Genomic DNA, 23,301 nt, shown 5'->3' on the forward strand with positions numbered 1-23,301 from the left:
CATGAGTCAGTTTATAACTTTAAGAACTTCTACTGCCTGAAAAAAATCATTAAAAAAATGGGGATTATCAAGAACATGTTAAAAAAGTATCAGATCAAGAATGTTTATTCTGACAGATAGTAACTAATAGCTGTTTATTTCTCTATAGAATTCTATGGGATTTTGACTTTTTAGAAGCTGCAGGTCCTTCCTTTTTGGAACGCCAGGGGTTCAGTCAGTCCAGTTCTTGAATACAGTCAATGATTTAAGCTCAATTTTAACTACCTATACAGTCAATGGATAAAACACTCTGAACTCTCATGTTCCTGTAGTGCATGTGAGTGGCCAAACAAGAACAAGAGCCAGGACTCATTTACTGGAAATCTATTTAAGCTGCAGGTTTCACAGACATCACATTTCACTGATGTTGCACATCTAGGTTGTAGAGAATTTTAGTATCATATGTCCGGTTGTTGTTTAATACCATCGTTACAGGAAGGGTCATCCGTAGAGAAGACACAAGGAGGGTTGTCCAGCGGTGGTCCACAACTGGGCCAGTGGATCTTCTCTGTCTGGGACCAAATGATCTCTTTGGTGGTGCCATTGTAGTACGAAACAACCTAAACCAACAGAGAAACAACAGGACACAGTCAATTCACAGCAGATTTTTACTTTTGACAACTTTTCTTTGTGACTTTGATCTCTACAGGAATAACTGCATCAAGAATGTGGTTAAAAACAAAAGGAATTTCCAGGCTCTTTCAAAGCAGGATTGAACATGTCTAATGATGGATTTGCTCTGATCCAGAGCAGGTTTCCTCTTTGCTTAGCCAGTGAGAAAGCTCATTTGAACTCTGGTTTGGACCAAACAAGAGAAATCAGGGTCTCTGTTCACTTGTGGATTGATTCTGGTGTGGTTCACCTCAGTGAGAATGAAATTAGACTGTTCATGGAACAAAGAGAAAGAGAATCAAGGAGAGCAGATGATGTAAACTCTGCGCCAACTTATGAGAAGCTGCTTGAACTGCTTGATTTCTTTAAGCGGTTTGGTCCATTTCAGTCTTTTGTTCAAAGTTCTCTCATGAAAACACCATGTCACAAAGCAAACTAAATCAGAGTGGGGGTCATTTAAGTCAGGGATAATTCCAAACAAGGTGTGCATTATCAGAAATTAGTGGGCACCACAGCTTCTGCGAAACCCATTAATGTCTGATAATGCACACCTCAAAGGGCGTTATCTTCTTCCAAGGTCACTTATGAAAGAAAAAAACATTAAATCAAATATTAGCACTTAAATCTTCTTATTTCTATTTGTAAATTGTTTTATGCAAGAGGTTGAATATCTGAGTTACCCCGCGATGCATTGTCATGGTAACGGCTGCCGAGCCTGCACCAACCTTGCTCTGCTGCAGCTGTGAGAACTAACCAGCAGAGGAAAGTGGTATATATGATTAATATTACGTGATACAAATCATCACTTCTGAGGGAAAGTTCACCCATTACTGCTCGTTTTTATCCAGATGATGGAGTAAAAGTTTGTTTCAAAAACAAACAAGTAGTTTAGATCACTTTGATTGTAAGAAATATCCACCATTCACTCTGATCAATAAATGTGTATCAGCAATAAAATTACTTATCAACATATATTCATTCTGCCTCAAGCAATTAGGGAAGCAAAGGTTGAAAGACAGAAAACAAACTGTAAAATGTAATGTAACATTCTTGTTAATGGTAAAATGTGATCAACTGGCATCACAGAGCCATTAGAAGGACAGATTTTTTTTTTCTACATTCTGCTGTTGTGATAAACTGTGAAATAACGTCTTTCCAAAGATATTCCAAGTTTTTATTGTTCTGTTGTGGTGTGCAGACTAGCACAATAACATGAATCATTCAGACTATTTGGCCAAAACTTGTTTTTTATGTATCCACTGTCAATTTTTAATACACAGTATTAAAACGAGTATTCAACTGGACCAAGGTGTAAAGGTCATCAACTTTTGTATGATACGTCTTTAAATGTATTTCAGTCTATTGAGCCTTGTGATTGCCCTTCATTCAGGTTAGGACAGTTATGAAGATGTAAGAAAATCAGAGTAAATATTACACTCATTCTAAACATTAACAATATATTATGTTAATATTGATACGCTACAAAATTTAGTTTTTCTATTTTATGCATCTTATGTTTGAATTACAACTCAATAACAACTAGTTGCTGGCAGGCTGCTAGAGGTCACAAGCTGGGGAAAGTAGGTAGTTTGGGAGTCTGTCCTCTATTCTCATTTACTTCTCTCCCTTTTTTTATTTAGTTCTCTGTGCTTTTGTTTGGTGCAGTGCGATTCATGTGTTGTCCCTCGTGCCCACTCCCCTCTGGGGGAGCGGGAGATTTCAAATCCCATGTGGATCGCCTGGGCTCCTGTTCAGGCTGTGAACCCCCCGTTCTATCTGGATGAACTCTATTCAAATATGTAGTTGTAGAGTTTGATGAGCTGATTCTTCCTTTACATCACCAGCCTGTCCTGGGAGAGGATCCCTCCTTCATCCCTGAAGATTCTTCTTTTTTTTCTGGAATTAGTTTTTTTTTTTAGTTTTTTTTTTAGGAGTTTTCCTTAACGAGAAAGAGGGTATAAGCAGTTTAGGTTTGTCTGTTTGGTTTAGTTCAGCAATTCGCTATTGTTTATATTTTATGGCTGACTTTCTGCTTTTGTACAATTAGCGTTATGAAGCCCAATGAGACAATTGTCTTGTGATATTGGCCTATATAAATACAACTGAATTAAATTGAATTGAATTGAATTGAACTGAATTGAATTAAATATGATGACAAGTTACTTTTAGTTAAAATTCTTCAAAAGAGAACAATTGTGGGGATGAAGCAAGAAATGTTATAGTCAATGCTAAAACAATATATTGTGTCTAATTATCGATGTGAAGAGGTTTGTTCAAGCATCTATATAAATAAAATAGATGTATATAAATAAATATAGGTATATAAAACCCCTAACAACTAAAGGTTAGTTGTGTAAAGCGAGCGTTGCTGTATGAGAGGCTTGATCAGCATCTGTTGTCCTGCTGTGAAACATGACTCCCCTGTTTTCTTTGAGGTTTCTTCCTGCTGCATGTTCTGGCCTGAAACCTTCAGGCCCATGAAAACAACACGAAATGAGATGGACAACAATTTCCTTCTGACTTTGTTAAAAATGATAAAATCCTGAATCATTTACGCCAAGGTGCTTGAACGCAGTGACACTGGAGTGGAAGTCCAGTTTTAAATAAGATTTCCTTAAAAAAGAGGTCTTAACTGAGGCAGCTGAGAAATCCTGAAGGTTCAACTGTGTGATCTTCTCATCCAGACTGTTCGGGTCGACCAAGGAACCAATTAAAAGAAAAGGATAAAGGAGGTGTGTAAATCTTGCTGAATGCTTCGAGGACGTCTCTGACCGGAGTCAAACATGGCTAACCCATTTCTCCATCCCACCACCAGAGAAAAAAACATGAACACAAATAAAGTGGCAGCATTTGCATCAACAAACTTCAGCATTTCCACCAGAGGTTGAGGGTAATCTGAGGCCTGTTCATCTCTGATTAAAGAGAGATCTGAGTTTGATTGCATCTGCCACCAAACACAAGCGAACGCACCCAAGAGTAACCAGGCCGAAAACAGTTTTGAGAGAAATTACCGTGATTAGAGGGGCTTTTATCGCTTGATTTTTTTTTCATGCTGGCTGATTATACAACTTATAAAAACTAAGCTAAAAAGCACACATCTGTGCAGCACAGAAAAGTGTATGATTACAGTCTGAAAACAGCAATGTTGTCAGCACATGTGTGCAGTCATGATTGTAAAAAAACATTGGTTCAATATTTAAATCTGTTTACAGTGTTTACAGCATGGGATTCAGAATAGGTAAATTATGTACAATATATGCAAAACAAACACTTTTAACCAGTGGTTCCCAACCTTTGTCAGGCCCCGTACCGTTTTAACGTCAGACATTATCTCACAGACTGATCTGAACGGGGCTCACTTTTATTTTTAAGTTTCTGGTTTTTCAAAGATCTATTTTTCAAATTAAAATGCAACTACAACAAATTCAGTTTAAAAAAATAAGAGAACATCAGCAGATTTTTTTTCTGATTTGAAATAATTCAATAATGGCAACAAAACTGTTATTTTCTTATACCATTATAACACTCAGATTCAATCCAGACTGACAATCTTTCAGTGCAAAAATATTTATCATGTTTTGTTTTTAAAAAAAAAATCCTGATTCATTTTGTATTTGTCATATTGTATTTAATAATTTAACACAAAAGAACCTTTTCTGTGCCGGTTTCTGAACAAATCTCTGCCATATTCAGCTTTTCTGTAGGAAAAGTCTTAAATGTCCCTTTTACAACTTTCCACAAATCAGCAACTTTATTTGAATAAATTCTTCATTCTCAACAACAACAGGATGCTTACTTCAGTGTCCAACTTATAGGAGTGACGGATAAACAAAACAAAAAAAGAAGTAATTGTTGAAAAACTGGTATTTTCTAAAAATAATAATAAACATGAATCCATCGTGTCTGCAACCTTATTTTCAGCGAACGTGAAACATTCAAGAGTCAGTCACCTTACATTAGCAGGGCGGTTCTGTGCGTGGAAACAACTGTCTCAGTAAATCCATGTTAGAAAGAAAACTTCTGGTTTTTCTGTAAGCAGCAGCTTTATTTTTCTTTGAAGTCGAAGGCTCTTTTTAACTTCACTCCAAATAAACTTTCCAATTTTTTTAATTTATTTATTTATTTATTTATTAGGTTGGGCGTGGGTAAGGTTATAGGCTTTTAATTTAGCTGTCGGAGAATCCACTTAAAGTCACGTGACCAATGCGAACAACTCAGCATGCATCAAGAGTGAGTCATGAGTATATATGATGAACAGAATCCTGTATTTTTCCAATATAAAACATCCTTCAGTAAAAGAAACTACACGAAACGGAAATAATTTGAGGGTGTATTCAGACTGGAGAAATGGTTTGGTCTGGATCCAGTCCCTTAATTTATCTCAGATCGAAATAAATCGCATTTGGTCTGTTTTCAGACTGATATCAAGCGGCCTCTCCTGCTCCAGAATAAAGCTTGTAAACAAAACTACGTGTCTAAAGATCTTTTTAGTCATTGGCCAGGAATTACGAGGGCGGGGTAAAGTAACGGAGGTGGAAATTATGGGAGTCCTTCGCTTTGCAATCCTTGTCGGGATAGTTCACATATTCAAACTTTGTCTTTTAAATTTGAACATCTGTATCAACATCAGGTTGAAGACGGTTACTGAGGAGAAGACGGCTATATATATACGCTGATAAGTGTTTATGACAGAAAGATTGTTGAGAAAACAGAGTGAGAAGCTCCGTGTATCACATTCAAACTTGTTTTAATAAACCTGAATTCATCCAGCTCCAATTCATTGAGTTGCTGGGCCTCATCGTTGTGACGTTATGGCAGGGTTTTTAAGAAAATGTGTTTAGAATTATCAGGGAAAACAAACTCTGGTTCACTTTATGCAGACCAGAAGTGTCCAGTCTAAATACACCCTAAGGTAGCATATGGATTCATTTTTATTTCCATCTATGGCCCAGTACCAAGTGACCAAGCGTTGGGGACTCCTGCTTTAAGTACATTTCTGGCTGTATGCAAAGACAGAACTTGTCAACTACATTGTTGTATTATTTAGAATAGAATAGAATAGAATAGAACACACAAAGGTAAAATGACACTAATCATGAAGTAAATTCCTTTTGTTACTACAACATTCACCAGACCTGCACCAGATCTGCTCATTTGACCTCAATCAGAATGTTTTTCTCCTCAGCTTTTGGTCTGACTAAAACTGATAGGATACATCTACTAGTTGAAATATTTTTTTTTATATGAAGTGACCCTAAGAGCAAGTTTAAAGAAGAGTTAAAATGTCTCAGTCAGATTTTCAGTGTAAGAAGCACTCAAAACATATTTGATCTGTTTGTAGTCATCTCACGACGCAATAAAAACATCTTCTCTCTTAGAAATGCTAACCTAACAAAATTACGTTCAATACAATTTGACTTTTGTTGACAAAAATAAGGTTAAAAAAAAGCTTTTTCGTGAGTAAAACAAAGCAGATGTAAACAAACTGTAGTGTCTGAGTGAAAACTCTAAAAGCTAAATGACTACACAAGAGACGTTCATCCCTTTAGTCCTGCATTTGTGTTGCGGTGTCACTCTGAATCAGTGCCTCTGTTAGAACTGTTTCAACTACACTGACTTTCATTTAAGGCAAAAACATACAGGTTGGAGGTGTTTTTTTTATTATAATTGTTAGTGAAGGTATAAACTAAAATAAACAGCTGCATTTAAGAATGTAGATGTTATTTTCTTTTCACAAACAAACTGGAATCACATCAGTAAAATATCAGACCTCATGGTTTATTTTTATTTATATATATTTATAAATAATTTCCTAAAATTTGAATTTATTGTCATGTTCATCATTTCTGTACAAACATCTGAGAATAGCACAGTCACTGTTTGGCTTAAATACAAACAACAATGCACACACTCCTGAAGAGGTGATGTCCTGTTTCCTAAACTGCACATGCTATTGTTAGCTTGAGGTTTTGAGGATCTGTAAGCTAGAAGGAGATATTTATTTATTTAGAAAAACAGGTTCTAGTTAGTTAGTAACCAGAACTTTTTCTGTAAGCTACTTCAGCTTTTTTATGAAGCTCCTATATTTTTTGAAAAAAATATTTTACATTTAAGCCTTGTTTCCACGAAGTGGTTTGTTACGGTATGGTTCTGTTTAAAATGACTCAAAGTTGGACCTTCATGGTGCATCCAGGGTGCAGCTAACAACAACAACAATGGAGGTCATCCAGCGGCTGATGTTTCCGCTTGATTTTTTTTTCTTTTTTTTTTTTTATATAAGCTAACCATTTAATGTTGTTTGAGACCAAAGGCAGCAAAGAGAAATGTCGTAATGTCCTCTGGCTAATCAACAGTAGCTCTGCACTAAGCGGTCCATTCCATTTTTCCATGAAATACCAAAAATTCTATGATTCGCTCTGGCTTAATATGTCCATTTTAAAGCGGAAACGCTCAAAATATCGGACTGGACTACTATACTACTCAGTGGAAACAAGGCATTACAGAAATGTTCTTGTTTTTTCTTATTTCTCATTTTGCTCATTGTTAGATTTTTTTTTTTTTTTTGCACATTTACTAGCAACTTAAGGTGTTTCTTTTTATCTATTATTTATCTTAATTGACTGTCCACATAGGAGTGAACTGTACTGGAATTTTATTGTACAAAGTATAATGTCAATAAAGGCGTTTTATTTTATTGTAAATATTAATGTGGACTGTCACTGTTCAAATAAAATCGTACATTAGAACTATGTGAAAGCTGGCATTAAAAAGGCAAATTCTCCCTTTGTTCCTTTATTTGCTGTGTGGTCCTTTAAAAAATAATTGCATTTTTTTAAACAGAGAGAAAAGAAAAATATAGGTTAAAAAAACAAAAAATTAAAAAGGTTAGTTTTTAACGTTACTATCCGCTTCAGCTGAATAGACTATCATCTGTAATGAATGAAGCCTTGTCTCACCCCGTACTCTCCTGTCTCCTGATTGGTCATCGCCCACAGGTCCACATCTATATTTCTGGCATTCTTTTCATCAATGGAAACAAGTCCTGTAACTCCTGAAACACACAAACGAAACATCTGCTGAGTAAAAACATGAAATGACACCAAATCAAAAAGCATCGTTTTGGCCGTACATTCCATAAGAACTGTTCTGAGGCTTTGAAACATCCAAAATGTTGTCGGGTTAATTAAAGCAGGTCAAATGGACGTTGTAACACACCCGGAATGACGGTGAAACTTTCCATTGTTTCCCTGTGAGTTGCCCCCTCCCTCCATGTTTCTTTTTTATTTTTCATGCCAAACAAAACAAGGCTGATGAAGCCGAAACAACAGAATGCCATTGTTCCTCTTGTTTCGGTGCGATATGAGAGCAGATCTGGCAACCAGAGGCACGAAAGACGTGAGTGCGAACCCACACCAAGAACGTAATGTACCGTTAAATGGAGAGTTGTGTGACTAATGTTCAATCACACTGTAATTATTGTGGTGAAAGAGTGCGTTTGAAAGCAGTTTGGGTCTGGTGCTGCTTTGCAGCATGTCCACCACAGAGGTCCGCTCCTGTTATCCAAAATGCTTCCACTGATTTGCAGTGAAACAACACTGGAGCGCATCTCTGATTATCAGCTCCACAGTTTGTGTGAGGTCGCATTGATCTGTAGAAAGCCGCATCGTTTCCTGCCACCGTCAGCAGGTTTCTGGTGCAGTTCACCGACGTTAGCTCACCCCAGAAGCTGCGGTTCTGTGTCCTCCTTGTAATGTTGATGCCGTTGTTCTGGGCTCCACCTTCTGCGAGAGTCTCATCCAAAGCCATTGCATACAGCACAAAGCCATCATAAAAGCTGCCAGCGATGTAGTCCATCTGCAAGAGGAAGCGTTATTTGGAGCAGCAGAGGCCTGTTTACACAACATCGGGTTTGGATTAGGGATAGAGGAAGGAGGGTTGCTTGTTCTTTAACAAGGAGGTGTCTATTCTCCTGCCAGCAAGTGGAATGAAATTAATTGATGCAATGTTGTTGTGATAATGGTGCCTTTGTTCAGCTCACATGTGGAATGTCTGGGATACAGTCAATGTAACCCTAATATTTGCCAACAATAATGCAAATGTCACTCATAATTCAGAGCTGACAATCACACCTCTCAGTGGGGCAATTGTTCTGTCTTTAACATCTTGTTAGAAATTAAAAAAGTTATGATGATTCCAGAACTCACCAGGGATGGCTCCAAATGAACTCCAAAATCCCTCTGAGCTCTGGCATGGAGCTTCTTTTGGAAGTCTCTGTATTCCGGATTATCCGGAGGATGGTACGTTATGACGAAGACAGACTGCAGGAAGCACAAAAATAATCCAGGATGAGTTTACAGCCATAGAGCAGCAACAAAAACGTAATCGACTTTATTTGTGGAAACATTTTTTGAAAATCTTGCCATAAAAGCATAAACTAGAACATTACGCAGATTCATTCTTCACTAATACGTGCATTCTCTCGCAGTGTTTTAGCATCAGCATTCAGCTCCTGCCAAACCAAACAGAGCAAACATTGTCTGTGACATATTTTTGCTTTTCTCTGTGAAAACTGTGCACTGATCCTCAGCCAAGTGCTTGTTTGCCTCTAAATATGGTGTAGGAAATGCAGGAGTTGATTCTAACAGCTTTGCTGCAGCTCTGCAGTCAATACAAGAAGACACACGAGGTAAACAAACCCATTTTCTTAAAGAAGAGGGGATGTCTGGGGGAAAAGCAACTTTTTTTTAAACCTATCCAGGTTTTTAATTTGAAATTTTGGTTAAAAAACATAAACAGTGAAAATATATGGGTGCAAAATCCAAAGGAAAAAAAGTCTTGAAAAGTCTTCTCGAAGGCAAAAAACGTTTCAAGCTACGTAAACACAGAGCATGTGAGGGTCATTTTGAACACACACTTAACAAATAGTGTTCACACTAGACAATCAGGAAGGGGCTTCTTCTTTTATTCTTTTTCTACTGTTCACTAGCGCATGTTCCTCACCTCCAGTTGGAAGAGGCTTGGTGTGAAATGTCAAAGCGGTGCAACAAAACAGTGAAACAAAAGAGTTAGTCAGCCATAATGACAAACACAGGATCATCACTGAATAATAAATCTATATTTAATTATTGTATCTTTAAGATCATCAGGTCCACTGGAGAATGAACGGTCCATTTCAATTCATCAGTCTGCATTAAGCAATCAGAATAGTCATACAACAAGATATGATTAAATACCCAAAATGCCAAGAGCAGCTGGTGATTGATCAGAGGGCCTGATGGGAAGTTTTCTAGTGAATTGTTATTTGTCTGCAATTAGCAGCCTTGAACACAAAGAAACACAACAAATGAGTCAAACTTTATCTACCCAAAGTATTGTTTATGTGTAACGCTAAAAAACTCTCACTTTTGTGGTTCACTATGTACAGTATATATCACTATGTACAGTATGTATCACTATGCCAGGCTAAAATACCCATAATGCTTAAATGATGTGGCTCATAGTTGTACTAAAACATTCTAACAGATTCCTGAGTGCCTTGTTTCACAGAAAATCCATTCTAGGTCAGTAAGAACAACCAGAACATGAGACGAACCCAATATATTTGTTAATTAAAGGAATTTAAGTGCACCTTATAGTCCCTATGGTCTAACTCAAGTGAAATTATGCGTTAAGTTTGTCAGTCCTAAAATGTTTTTAACCCTTCGACTATAGAGACAAAACAGAGAAATTGGTCGCATCCCCGTTTGTGCGTGTGTAATTGTTGATTTGTGCATAATTTTGGATTTGTGTGTTCTTGATTTTTATCACTTACGGATTAATCTTTTCCTTCATGGAAACGTGAAAAGTGTCTTAAATCAGATTCATGCATAAATGTGGTTTTGTGTCTGTGTAAAAAGTGATTTGTGTGTAGTTTTAAAGATTTGTGTGTGAAGTTAGTTTCAAGCTGTTGTCACTTTAATTTGTGTAATTTTTTTTTTATTTAATATTTTTTCTACTTATGCATAAATGTATTGTATGAGTTATAAATCAAGAACTATGCACACACAAATAGAAAGTCACACACAAATCAACAATTACGCACGCACAATTGGGAATGCGACCAATTTCTTTCCATACTCGATGCCAGAATGTATTTCCTGCTATGAAAAAAAGAAAATCACTGATGTTTTTGCTTTCAAGTGGATCTACATTAAGGTAAGTGTGGAGAAGTGATTCGTATTTTCATTAACAGGTGTCAAAGTGTTAAATCTCAGGCATGATCATTAGAGGAAAAGGTTACCGTGGCTACAGCTGCACAGACAACTGCAGCTCAGCTGTACTTTTAATCCATTATCTTGAGAAAAACAAATGTCTTTTCTTGTGATAATGACTTAATTCCTCATTTTCTCAAGAAAAAAAGCTATAATTTTAGTCAGTTATCTCAAGAAAACAGTAGTTATCTCATGATAACAAGTTATTAAGTTGTTATCATGAGCAAACAAGGTGAGAAAAAATTAGCCGACATGATTGTTCTTGTCGTTTAACAATATAAAGAAATGAATTGTTTGGATGTTGCTGATTTTAGTTATTACCAGTCCGGAAATAAAAAAAAAAGTAATAATCCTGAACACAAATTTAAAAAACAATTTACCAAAACATATGACAACAAGAAATTAATAAACCACAAGAACAACAACAACACACAAATCTAACAGTCTTTGTGAATCACTCAAGCACATTTTCCCAAAAGAAAGACAAATTCTTTACAGTCACTCGACTAGAACTTCTTATTCCTCAACAAACAGGCTGTTAGCTGTTGCTTTGCTAACAAGCTGAATGCAGGCGGCAGCCCTGCTAATACCCAGACAGTCAGGAAGCAGCGCAGTCACTACCAGACTTCATTCTGGCAGCGTTTCAGGAACCACCAGGAAAAAGCAGGATAAGAGCGCCATTAAACCAAACACTCGTGTGGCACCGAGTGCACAGGAGAAACAAGGAGCAACACAAATACTTCAAAGACGCAAGAAAGGGCTCGTGTGGTGGATGTGTGTGCACCAACTATTCTATATTCCATTTTATTTCTTCATTTTTCTGTTTTGTTATTTATGTGTAAGAAGTGCCAGCAGATTAAATGCTGGAAAATCAGAATCTGTTAGAGTAAAAATAACTATAAATGTCTCTTCTTGTAATCTCACTGTTTATACCACCCACTGCCAAAAATCTGACAAGAAATGTTGGCCATGAATGCATGCTGATGGACCGAGATCTGAACTGACTAGATAAAGCTAGAAGAGACAAACTTGCAGCAACATTTCCACTGACACAAGTGATATATGGCCCAAAAAGAATCACTCATTCTTCCCAAATTCATCAACTTTCCAAATCCAAACTAAAGATTTACAAAAACATCTGATCACGTAATTAAAACCTATCATTTAAATAATGGAGTGTCAGGCCATAATTTAACTTAAACAGTGAGAAATTGTCCAAAACACAGTATAGAAAAGTATATGAAGAATAAAAACAGAAACTCCAAAAACATCTAAAATCCTTGGGAAAATGTAATGACAAAAATAAAATATTTTATCTTAACTTAAACAGTTGCAGTATACTCCAGTTCATTTCATTTTTACAGCTCCTGATAAAGAAATCATCTTTGCCCAAAAAACAATCCTTCAAGTCAATTAATAATAAGGATCATTTTATTAACAAACATGTCTCAAATTTAATCAACACTTTGAGCAATGAAATGAAAAGAACGCAGAAATAAAAATGGAACACAATGGAAGAAACACAAATAACCTCTCAGGAATAGTAATACCTGCAAGAATATTATGAAGCTAAATATAACTGGAGAAAAATGACAAAGAGAGTCCAAGTGCGCACACAGTGTAATTACAACAACATTCAGTTTAAATACACCAATAATGAAATAAAACAACAAAAAGACACTAAAGTGTGGCTTGAAAGTATGTAAAATACTTACAGATCATTTAGGATCCTTTTTATTCTTCCCTTATCCAAAATAGTCCTAAATGATCATAAAATCACCAACATTTTGATACACATCCAGTTTGGTATAAATTATTTTGTTTTAAGTGGAAGATGCCACACCTAAGATTATGACATCACAACTTTAACCTTTTATACTGTAAATTCAGAAAAAAATATATAACTTTTTCTAATCTGACCTATGAAACTCTTGTAAACATGTTGAGCATATGACCTTTGACCTGATCTGATATTACTCACTTTTCATGTCATTCTGCATTCTCTTTAACAAACTTTCAACACATTTTTTGCAAAAAATTACAAAAAACATTTCTTAGATATTTCATTATTTCTTCAAATTAAAATGTTGTATGTTTTGTTTTAGACAAAAATAAACAAAAATGTGATAAATGCACTGTTTTCGCATCACTGTGTTGTACAGAATTTAGTATTTATGCTTCTGCATCACAAACCTTTAGGGTGGACACATTTAGTTCACATAAAGTAAACCAAAGTTAATCTCTCCCGACTCTTTCCGGACCAAATTAAGAGATTCGGTCCAGACATTTCCTCTTCTCCTTAGAGTAAATGTCATTTTTATTATTGTTTGGATTATTTTTATTATTTTATTAATCTGTTCTAAAGAGTTTCTGTCAGAGGGACTGCAGATGGAAATTATCACTGAGAGGATAATACGTTTTATTAAAGCGCCTTTCAAACACATCCAAGGACACTACACCAGGAATAAAAACAACATTAAAATGAGCACTTCAATTTGAAAAACAGAAGAGAAGCTGTCACAAATTAATGACAGAATTGTATTTTATGGAAGAAGAAGCTGCTCTAAACAGATGTGTGTTTGGGACTGGAAGACAGGAAATGAATCAATGCTTTAATCTGGAACAAAACATGCTTTCCTCCATGATTAATGCTGATGTACGTGCTCCCTGTTCAATAAACTTTATCAACAACAACACAGACACGTGCGCTAGAACACACACAAACGCATGCATGTGCACACACCCAATGTCACTAAAAACCTCCAAATGAAATCAATCCGGACTCTAATCTTTGATCGTTGACATCAGAAAGCAAAACTCTACAATGCTTATTTGGCATTGTGGCAAAGGTTTAATCAAAACCTCAGAAACGAAACAAAATGATGATGTTTGAAAAAAATATGATGATAATAATATGTGACTGTCTGTTTCACTTTTCCTACGGTTAAAACTGTGGTGAAAATGATGTTTTTGGTGTTTTTAGCATGTTCTTGAGTCACTTTTCTGATGATGGAGGATATTTACTAAAAAAACAAATAAGCTTAAAAAAGCATTTCTGAGTATTTCTTTGTAAACAACATTGTGAATCAGGAGCGGACGAAAAAATGTTGTTTTTAAAACGGGCTAAATTGTCGCTGACTTGGCGACTTGTTTCAAGCTCTCAGCTATGTGGAAGGGAGGTTGGGGGTCCAAGACACTGACTGTATGAGAGAACTGGACCAAACAAGTGTGACATCACCCATACGGACACAGCCAGACAACAAGAGTGAGCAGTGATTGGTCCGAGTCAGTCTGAGACAATGTTTATACTGTCACCAATCAGGAGTGAGCTTGTTGGAAGTCCATATCGTTTTGAAAATTCACACATTTGAATAACTTGAAATAAAGACAAAATATCATGAAAAAACAGAATATTATTAGGAACATGTTTTTAAAAAAAAGGTATCAGATCAACAACGGTGATTCTGACCAATAGAGTGGCTGAGTAATAACTGTCTATTTCGCTATAGAAGTCTGGGGGATTTGTTTGAAACTCTAAGGGGGACGGTTCACTCAGTCCAGTTCTCGTATACAGCCAATGCTCCAACTACCCACAACTGAGAGGTGACATTCTAATGAACTCCTGCTGCTCTGCAAAAACTATGTCCAAGAAAATGACAGGTCTTTAGATTTTGACTAAAAACAGCAGAATCACAATGAAAAGATGACTGGGAACGCTTTTACAAGAGATCAAAAGATGATCGGAGTGGGACTGTAACAGCTGCAAAAAAACTACAGGTCAGTAATCATGTTCTGCTCACTAAATCAATAGTACAACAAATATTTAGCAAAACTGACCTTTGAAACCGTGACAAAAACAGACTTCCTGTATGAAGTCTATCAGCTCCAGAACAGAGCAGATTCTGATCATTTTTCATGTCTCTGCAGCGAGAAGAAGTCCACCACAAACTCACACAAGCAATTATTGTCCAAAGGAAGCATGCTGCCATAATGAGCCCTGTTATGGCCTACTGACAAATTAACAGCCTGCTTCATCAGCATAATTGGAGCCAAAATCTGGTTCTGGAGCCAAGGTGAGGAAGAGTTCAGATTCCAGGAAACTGATAATGAGTTAACTGTGTTTAATCACAGAGATGTTTTTCATCAGTTTATGGAAAGAAAATGCTGTATATGAATGATCTGGGATTTACTTTATCCTGGAATAGGTTCAGCTTTGCAAACTGTTGCTCCATTAACGATGGGAACAGAGGGAAAAGCACAACGTTTGATACTGATAACTGAAAATGTGGCTTACGTTCACGTGTTCAAGATGATTTCAAAACTACAATAGGACAATTTAGAAGTCTCAAGGCTCCAATGCAAGAAAATATTTGTTAGTTTTTTAAAATGTGGATTTACTTTATTTTGTAAGACCTCCTCAGTTCATTTATAAAGGATGCTAGTGTAATTCAGAAGCAGAAATCTATACACCAGAGAGGGATAAACTAACATATAGAATTTAAGGTGGTTTTTAGACTACAGTCACATATCCCAAAATGCCTCTGCAAGGCGACCAAAATGCAACTCAGCAGGTGGCCATGCAGCAGCATTTGTAACCGGATGGCGGCAGTTGCATTTTCACAGACCTTGTGGTGGCTGTGGAGGTTTCATCCCGCCTGACTGACACCTGACGGCGTCTAAATTCATGACCCCGCCAACGATTTTCAAGGAATTGGGTGGCGGTATGAAATCGCAAAGATTCTGCCAATGGCAACTGTATTTGTGACCATGAAGGATCTCATATTTTCCAACAGATTTCCTCCTTTTCAGCCTGCAAACAGACTTACTGTCTAGAATTTTCAAAAGCAGAATGTCGACTTTAGGTTGTCAGACTTCTTTCTCATTGAAGCTGCTCCCACCTTGGGTTCAGAGGGTAAGGTTGACGCCAGTGTTCGGCAGCAGAGCCGGCATCAGTGTGTGAATGGGTCTGTGACAGTAAAGCCCTTTGGGCCTTCAAGGAAGGTAGAAAGCGCCATACAAATATACACCAGTGGCCATATGTCCTAATTTACTAAAAACTTTAGAAAGTTTGCAGCCCTACGTTTTTAGAGAAAAGAATGTCCCAATTCCTTTCGATTATCAGTAGGAGTGAAAAGATGGTTTAAACTCGATCGACAAGGGGCCACAATCCAAAACACACCTTAAGTCGCGGACCACACAGGATAAACATTTATTGAACACTCAAAAACAAAATTGTTAAAACATTAAAACTGTAATTTTTTAACACAATTATGAACTAGATATATAGCATTACTTGAGATAATGCTGGTGTGAATGCTGTAAGCTGAATTTGGCCGCGAAACATACTAATGCTGAAAGCTGAAATTGATAGCTTAAAATCCGGAACGCTGATAGCTGAAAATGCCAATGTTGATAGCGGAAATCACTGAAGCTAATCGCTGAAAACGCTGAAGCGGATAGCCAGCTAAAATATTAGCTGAATGCCAAATTAGCCTAAAAAACAAAAAATAAATAAATGAATAAACTTAGACTAGCCAAAACAGCTAGCATGTTGCTGAACAAGTACCTAAACTTCAAAATATCCCCCCAAAAAACTGAAAAAGCCCGAATTAGCCACCACAGCTAGAATGTAAATATTAGCTTAATTTCAAAAACAGCCTTAATTAGCCAAAGCAGCTAGCATATAGCTGAAATAACAGCTAAACTCCAAAACAACCTAAAAAAATCAAAAATCAAATGCCAAAATAGTCCAAAAAGCTATCAGAATGCAAATTTGTAAAACTTTAAAAACGTAAATTTTTAACATAATTATTAATAATTAAAAGTCAGGAATATTATTCCAGAATAAATCAACTTAAACCTTAAATAACTTTCAATATTTTACCCTCCACAAAAGTATATTTTGTCAAAATTATACAAGTTAAAGATAAGCTCAAGATAACATCGGGTCATTAATAACAATAAAATGAAGTGATCTGGAGGGCCGGATACAATTAGTTAACCCTTTAACACCTGAGGCGTTGTCAGTGACGATTAAAACAAAATCTTTAACATACTGTAACTTTTCAACCGTTAACACGATAATTCCAGACCGAGCCACTAGTCTCCTTCAGAATCTGCTAGAAATGATCGTGTCAACAATTACAGTAAATCAAAGAACATAAACACTGAAGCTCCGTTTTTCAAAGGGGAAGTTTGCTGTTATTTTCCCTGTCAGTCTGGCTATCTTACAGATTTTAACCCTCGACAGAACCCTTTAACACTGGAGCTGTCGAAGGCAACTTCTAAATAAGACACGATCTTTGACGTACCGTAACTCTTTGCACGGTCAACGTGAAGCTGTTGATTTTGATGTGGAGAAAAGCATCTTTTCACCACTATCCAACACTACAGATTGTATAAGCACTTCACAACTGTAATGTGTTGCAGATCAGTGCAAAGCTGTTTTTCTCCACTTCAGAATTAGGTTAATTGTGATAACGGTTGTGAAGAGAATGTAAATGGTTCAAGGGTTAAGAATAATTACATGAGTTGTACAAAAGCATAATCAGACATGAAGAAATGTCTGTAATATTCTTTATTTATCTATATATATTTTTATGTTAATCTATTCATACCAACTTAGTGGCCAAGTAATACAGTGTCTGCCCTTAACCGGTAGGTTGTGAGTTCAAGTCCACATACCAACGACTCTAAAATGGGACCCAGTGCATCCCAGGTCGCCAGTCTGTCTCAGGGCCTCAATCACACACATTCACTCTCATTCACACCTAGGGGCAATTTAGAGTCACCAATTGACCTATGAAGCATGTTTTTGGACGGTGGGAGGAAGCCGGAGTCCCCGGTGAAAACCAACGCATGCACGGGGAGAACATGCAAACTCCACACAGAAAGGTCCCAGCCGGGATTCGAACCGGGGCCTTCTCGCTGTGAGGCAAGAGCGCTAACCACTGCGCCACCGTGCAGCCCGGTGGTTAAACCACCAAATGATTCCAATGCACAGCATTGGAACTGCAGCTGAGTGTTTCTTTCTGGACCTGATCTTCTGTTTTTGACCCTTTTTCATCTCTGATTGCCTGTCCTGCCCTAACCTTCGTCTGGACTCTGACAACTCTAGTCTCTTCTTATGCTCGTGTTTGACCTCTGCCTGTCCGAGTCTGATTTAGCTTTGCTGACTTTTAGCTGTGCTTCATTCCTGTCTGAACTAATACACCTGCTGCATGTGGAACCAGCTCTCTGCCCGTTTGTGATAGATGTGGACCGCAGAATCCACATTAGAGGTTGTTGATGCTGTGTGTTGCCATTCTTGTCTTTAAATCTGAATTGCAGGACTGACAGGGGAAGCACTCACTTATCCAAATCTTAATCTTTATAATTGGGAAGAGAGGAAAATGCTCTGACATTTAGGGGAGATAAATTAGGTAAATAACACATCTCTGCTCACTGCCTCAGTTCTCAGAGCATTTAGTTTTAAGCTAAATAGCTTCCGGTGAGAGACATCCGCAGATTCATTAAGACCAGGAACTGGACTCCTGCAATGGACATGGACATTGAGGTGGGGGTGTTTGTGTCTTCAGGCTCCGTCACCAAACTGATGGAAACTGTCTAATGTTCACTAGTCTGAGCTCAGCTGACACTGAAACAGGGTTAATGCACTCAACTACACTTCTCAGCTGCTGGTTTGGTGCAATTTGCAGCCACAGATCAGATCACATAAACAGTGAAAATCGAATGAATACATGTGAAGTGTGTCTTGTGTTTATTGTACCTTGAAAACCTGGATGGGATTGGTCCAGTCAAATTTAGCCTTCTGCCAGGGCTTACGGTGAGTCAAGCTCTCCGCAAACACATCCAGATAGAAGATGGCATAGTTGTCGGGGTCCTGGATCTCACTTTGGAACAGCTTCATGATGCTCAGGAACGTTTCCAGAGGCCCACAGATGTATATGACTGCAGACAGAACAAAAGTTTCAGCTCAATCACTAGTTTCTTTAACAAATTGCTTTTTCCTCACATTTCAAAACGGTGAAGTTGGAAAGACCGTTTCTACGTGATAACATTTTCATAGGCTGTTAGCAGAATGGGCCAAACCAGTCCTGGCGCGCAGCCTTTTGTCAAGAGCTGTGAAATGTCAATGGAAAGAAGGTGGCAGGCGAATGCGGCTGTTCTGTGTCTCCACTTCAGAGTGGCTTTAACGTAGCCATGTTTGGGAATAATGAACCCTCATTTGTATTAGTCAATGTCAAAGCAGCGTTTTAGCAGTTCCAATGTGGGAGACAGAACAAAAAAATGATTAAACAAAGCTCTGATTTTCCACTTTCCTTTTCAGGAGAGGCGTTCAGCGATGAGGAAAAAGTATGCGTGACCATGATGCGATGGTGGTAAGGTGTTCACATTCTGACACGACAAAAGTCAAACCTTTATCTGAACAAAAACACGTAAATATATAATTGAATTCAAATGTTGTTTGTAGCATAATAATCTGATGAATCCACACGAACACCGAGAAACTTTCCTCAACTTTGAGCAGCAAGAGACTCAATGATTTAAAGTCAACAATTAACTCATGTTGATTGAATAATTTAACACGTGATAGATAAAAACAGTAACATTAATCCATAGGACATTCATAAAAAAAAAAGTTTTTAATGTAATTACGGAATTGAATCCACTGTGTTCTAGCAGCGGGTGTTACACGAAATGTTGGTATGACTCTCCTGCATCTTTTCTTCATGAGAGAGCTTTAATGTCAATGATATATGACAACCATGGTCAAGATCTTTGTTTTCAGACTGTTTTTGTTATGATTCATATAAAATGTAATCACTTTGAGGTAAATCTCTCTGTCAGAGGTTTGGAATTTGAGTTTAGTTAGATGACAACAGAGACACATTCATACTATTTATAAATTACTTGTCAATTATTATGCAACTTGATTTTCTTAAAAGGACGTTGTATGTTTTTTTATTTGGAAAATTAATTTATTTAAATTAATTGTTTATCGCTTTGTTGTCAATTTTATTAATGTTTTCTTTTGAAACTTGAAAGCTTTTGCATTAATTGTCAGCTTAGTTTCTATATATATATGTGTGTGTGTTTGTATTTTTTCTTGGTAATTAAAAGCACTGGTTGCATCCTTTTCAGTCCATCTGTTATGTTGAAAGTATGACAGGAGATAAATATTTAGATCTAGACAACCTGCTGATGATTACACATTTCTTTTTGAGTCGCAGAGCGTTCACGTTTGATGAATATAGTTATTTGGTTTATATTTTCATATATATCGCCTGATGTGAGAAAAACTATATTGAGGCATTAAAATTACACATCGCCCAGCCCTACTTTTACCCTTAAACTGCGCACTCACCCAAACGATGGAGCTCATTTAGAGAACTTGTTAAAACGTATTCACTGTATTTCAGTTGGGCACTTTTGTTTTTGAAAAGACTGCACTATTGTTTTAACCAATTTTTACAGAAAAAAAAAAAAAAAGAAACACTAAAACCTCTTGCAAGAAAACCTCCTTTCGTCCACTGACTGATTGTGAACCCTCACAATTGGATCTATTCCCTGATTCATCAGAATGGAGCAGAGCACAGAGCTTGTGACCTGCACAGCATATTTTCTATATCACAAATATAATATTTTCCAAAAAGCATTTTTTAATCTGCTTCTGAGTCACAACGATTTGAATAAAGAAATACTCAGAATGCAACTTCCAGCTTATGTTCTTCATACATGTCCTCCATCATCACAGGAACAAGTTAAAAACACCAACAACAGCATTTCCATCAGAGTGGGTCTTTAACATCTCTTTAATGTGAACGCTGCCAGGTGCTGCTCGACAGTCAGATCAGCTCATTTGGTGCAGCTGCAGCTCTGCCTCTTTTAATTAAGTTTCTTTATGTTTCCTCACAATCTCAGTGATCTGCACAGAAGCTCGCTGTCATTCAAACAACCATGAGGATCTATCAGTGAAGTGCAACAATGCTGTTCTCTCACACATCAGAGGGAAAGTGCGAGCTAGATAATATTCCCTGAGCAGTTGTTGCATTTTTTGGTGTGTTTGATTCTAATAAAAGCTCAACTTTAACACAATCCCCCTTTGCAGATGAGTAAAAAAAGAAAAGGTGTCAACATTGATACAGAACAGAGCAAAGATAGAAGTAAATATTGTTTTAGAGAGGAAAGATGGAGGTAAATATTATTTTTGTGAGTCTGTGACTTCAAACAGGGCAGAAGAACGATTGCATGTTTGGATTTGGGTTGATCTGAACTATTGTTAAACTCTAAACTTTCAAGCTTTTTAACTGATTCCAGTGATGCTTCCATGCAGCAAAATGTGATTCTGGTTTAAATAAAAAAACATCTTCAGAAATCATTTACTTTTGACAAGTTGTTTTAACCAACTGTAGAAGACACTTAACATGACCAAAAGGGACACAAATATATTTCTCTTGACCTGTGAAGTTTCTCAGCAACAACCTGACAAGTGAATGTACCAAAAGACATCAAAGATGTTAAGAAAATCCAACTCTACTAAAACTAAAATTAGGATGTGCTTGCTTTTGTCTAGGCCAACACTAAAGGAAACATGTGTAACATAAACAGGTAACTATGTGGACTGAAAGATGTATAGAACATGATACATTCAAACACAGTGCTGCAGAATTTGACAAAAGTTGACTTTTTGATGTTTTTATTTCAACTCTTGCGTTTTCTTACATAAATCATTTTTTAAAAAGCCGTGAGTCTACATCAAATTTATATATGAAACATGAAAGGAACAGTGACCCACATAAAGCGAGTTTTATCAAAGAGAATCATAACTATACACCAGAGCTGGATCAATTAATTAAGTTACAAATGCTAATACGCGTCCTTGATTTCATGCATACGCAGTGTTTTGAACTGAAACTGCAGTTTAGTTTGTGTAAGGTTCGAACAGCAGAAACAATTTTCCCAGATTCACTTTAGAGTTTACCTTATTTAGTAAATGATTCCTGCAATGGTTTCTACCTATCCTACTGTAATTGCACTTAAAATCTTTTCATTGTCTCAAAATTCGCCCATAATCCTTAGCACTACATAAATACTATATTTACATTCGATGCAATAAACACCCCTGACTTACGCAATTCCAGCAGATTCTGAAGCTTTGCGCTGATTTTCAACACTCTTCAGCAGTGAAGTACTTATGCAATCAACATAAATCAGCTGATTCTGTTACAAGAGAAACGGCTTTGCACTGTTATGTAGCACTTTAGAAACTTAAATTGTTGCATATTGGTGCAAAACCGACATGCATCCGTTTTCTCTGCATCCGATTCAGCTGATTCAGTGTGATTGCTTAGTTACAGTGTGTCAAGAGCATGTGTTATTTAGGTGTCACTGGAAACAGCTCAGGTGTTAAAGGGGCCCTACCATGAAAATTCACATTTTTTTTAGGTTTTAAATGCATTTTACTGCTCATTTCTCACTATAAAGAACCCCAATGTGGCATTTTGATCTGTTCTTGCATTTAAGAGTAATCCTCTAAAAACCTGCGCTGTGTGCAGCAGCCCCTCCCATACCCATGAAAACGAGCGGGTGGAAACGTGCTGATGTAAGATTGATGCCAACAGCTCCCTCAAGGAAAAATCTACTCTGACAGCTCCGCCCCCATACTAACACAACACTCAATTTATCCCCTTATCCAATGAAGATTAGCAAAAAATGCCACATATCTTCCAGCTGTCTCCTGTCTTCTATAAATTCCAGCTCAAATAGGTGTTTGTTACTTTTTCCGCAGCACTCCTTTAAGCTGGGAAGGTTTTGCACCACTCCATGACCACCATAAAAAAGCAACAGCATTAAAAATAACTGAGTATTTGTGGATTAGGCACAAAACAGTTCCAGGAATCTGAGACTGCTGAATAAAGTGGTGAGTCTGTGTGTCCTGTCTTTGTAAAAATCGATGTAAGCATCTGAGTGTGTGATGAAGATACAGAAGGCCATAGGGAAGCTTCAGTGTACACTTCTACATTCTCTTTGGAGGAAAGATCAACAAAAGCAACAGTGGTTTATGATGGCAGCTGCAGGGAAATTCTTGGTTTCACTTAAAGTTACAGAACAATTTACAGCCTTTGTCAAGCTGTTTACAAATCATCTCAAGTGATGTTGTGCATGAGCAGGTGGTTGCTCCTTTTTATACACAGAAAACCACTTGACATCACTAAAACTGATCCAGTTTAGCACAGTTGATGTTTTTAGCCAAAATTTAAAAGAAACTATTGTTTTGTAGTACATAGTTGTGAGAGTGACCGTTTGTGTGGAGCAAACCCTCCTGAGAGCTCTCTGTTTACAGCCCCGCTTACCCCTAACCCGGGGGTCGGCAACCTGCGGCTCCGGAGCCGCATGC

The 23,301-nt window shown here is 37.2% G+C and overlaps 1 protein-coding gene across 1 annotated transcript in view; it reads right to left on the reverse strand.

Moving 5' to 3' along the window:
* The window catches only part of LOC112163198 (atrial natriuretic peptide receptor 2), a 96,049-nt gene that overhangs the window by 57,184 nt on the left and 15,564 nt on the right, over window positions 1-23,301 (reverse strand). The window contains exons 2-6 of the mRNA XM_024299466.1: window positions 18,670-18,851; window positions 8,856-8,969; window positions 8,370-8,505; window positions 7,608-7,702; window positions 464-599 (exon numbers count right to left, since the gene is read on the reverse strand). Of these exons, the coding sequence (XP_024155234.1) occupies window positions 464-599; window positions 7,608-7,702; window positions 8,370-8,505; window positions 8,856-8,969; window positions 18,670-18,851 (663 nt within the window). The remainder of the gene's footprint in view (window positions 1-463; window positions 600-7,607; window positions 7,703-8,369; window positions 8,506-8,855; window positions 8,970-18,669; window positions 18,852-23,301) is intronic.

The sequence above is a fragment of the Oryzias melastigma genome, linkage group LG12 (assembly GCF_002922805.2).
Source record: "Oryzias melastigma strain HK-1 linkage group LG12, ASM292280v2, whole genome shotgun sequence".
NCBI classification, from domain to species: domain Eukaryota; kingdom Metazoa; phylum Chordata; class Actinopteri; order Beloniformes; family Adrianichthyidae; genus Oryzias; species Oryzias melastigma.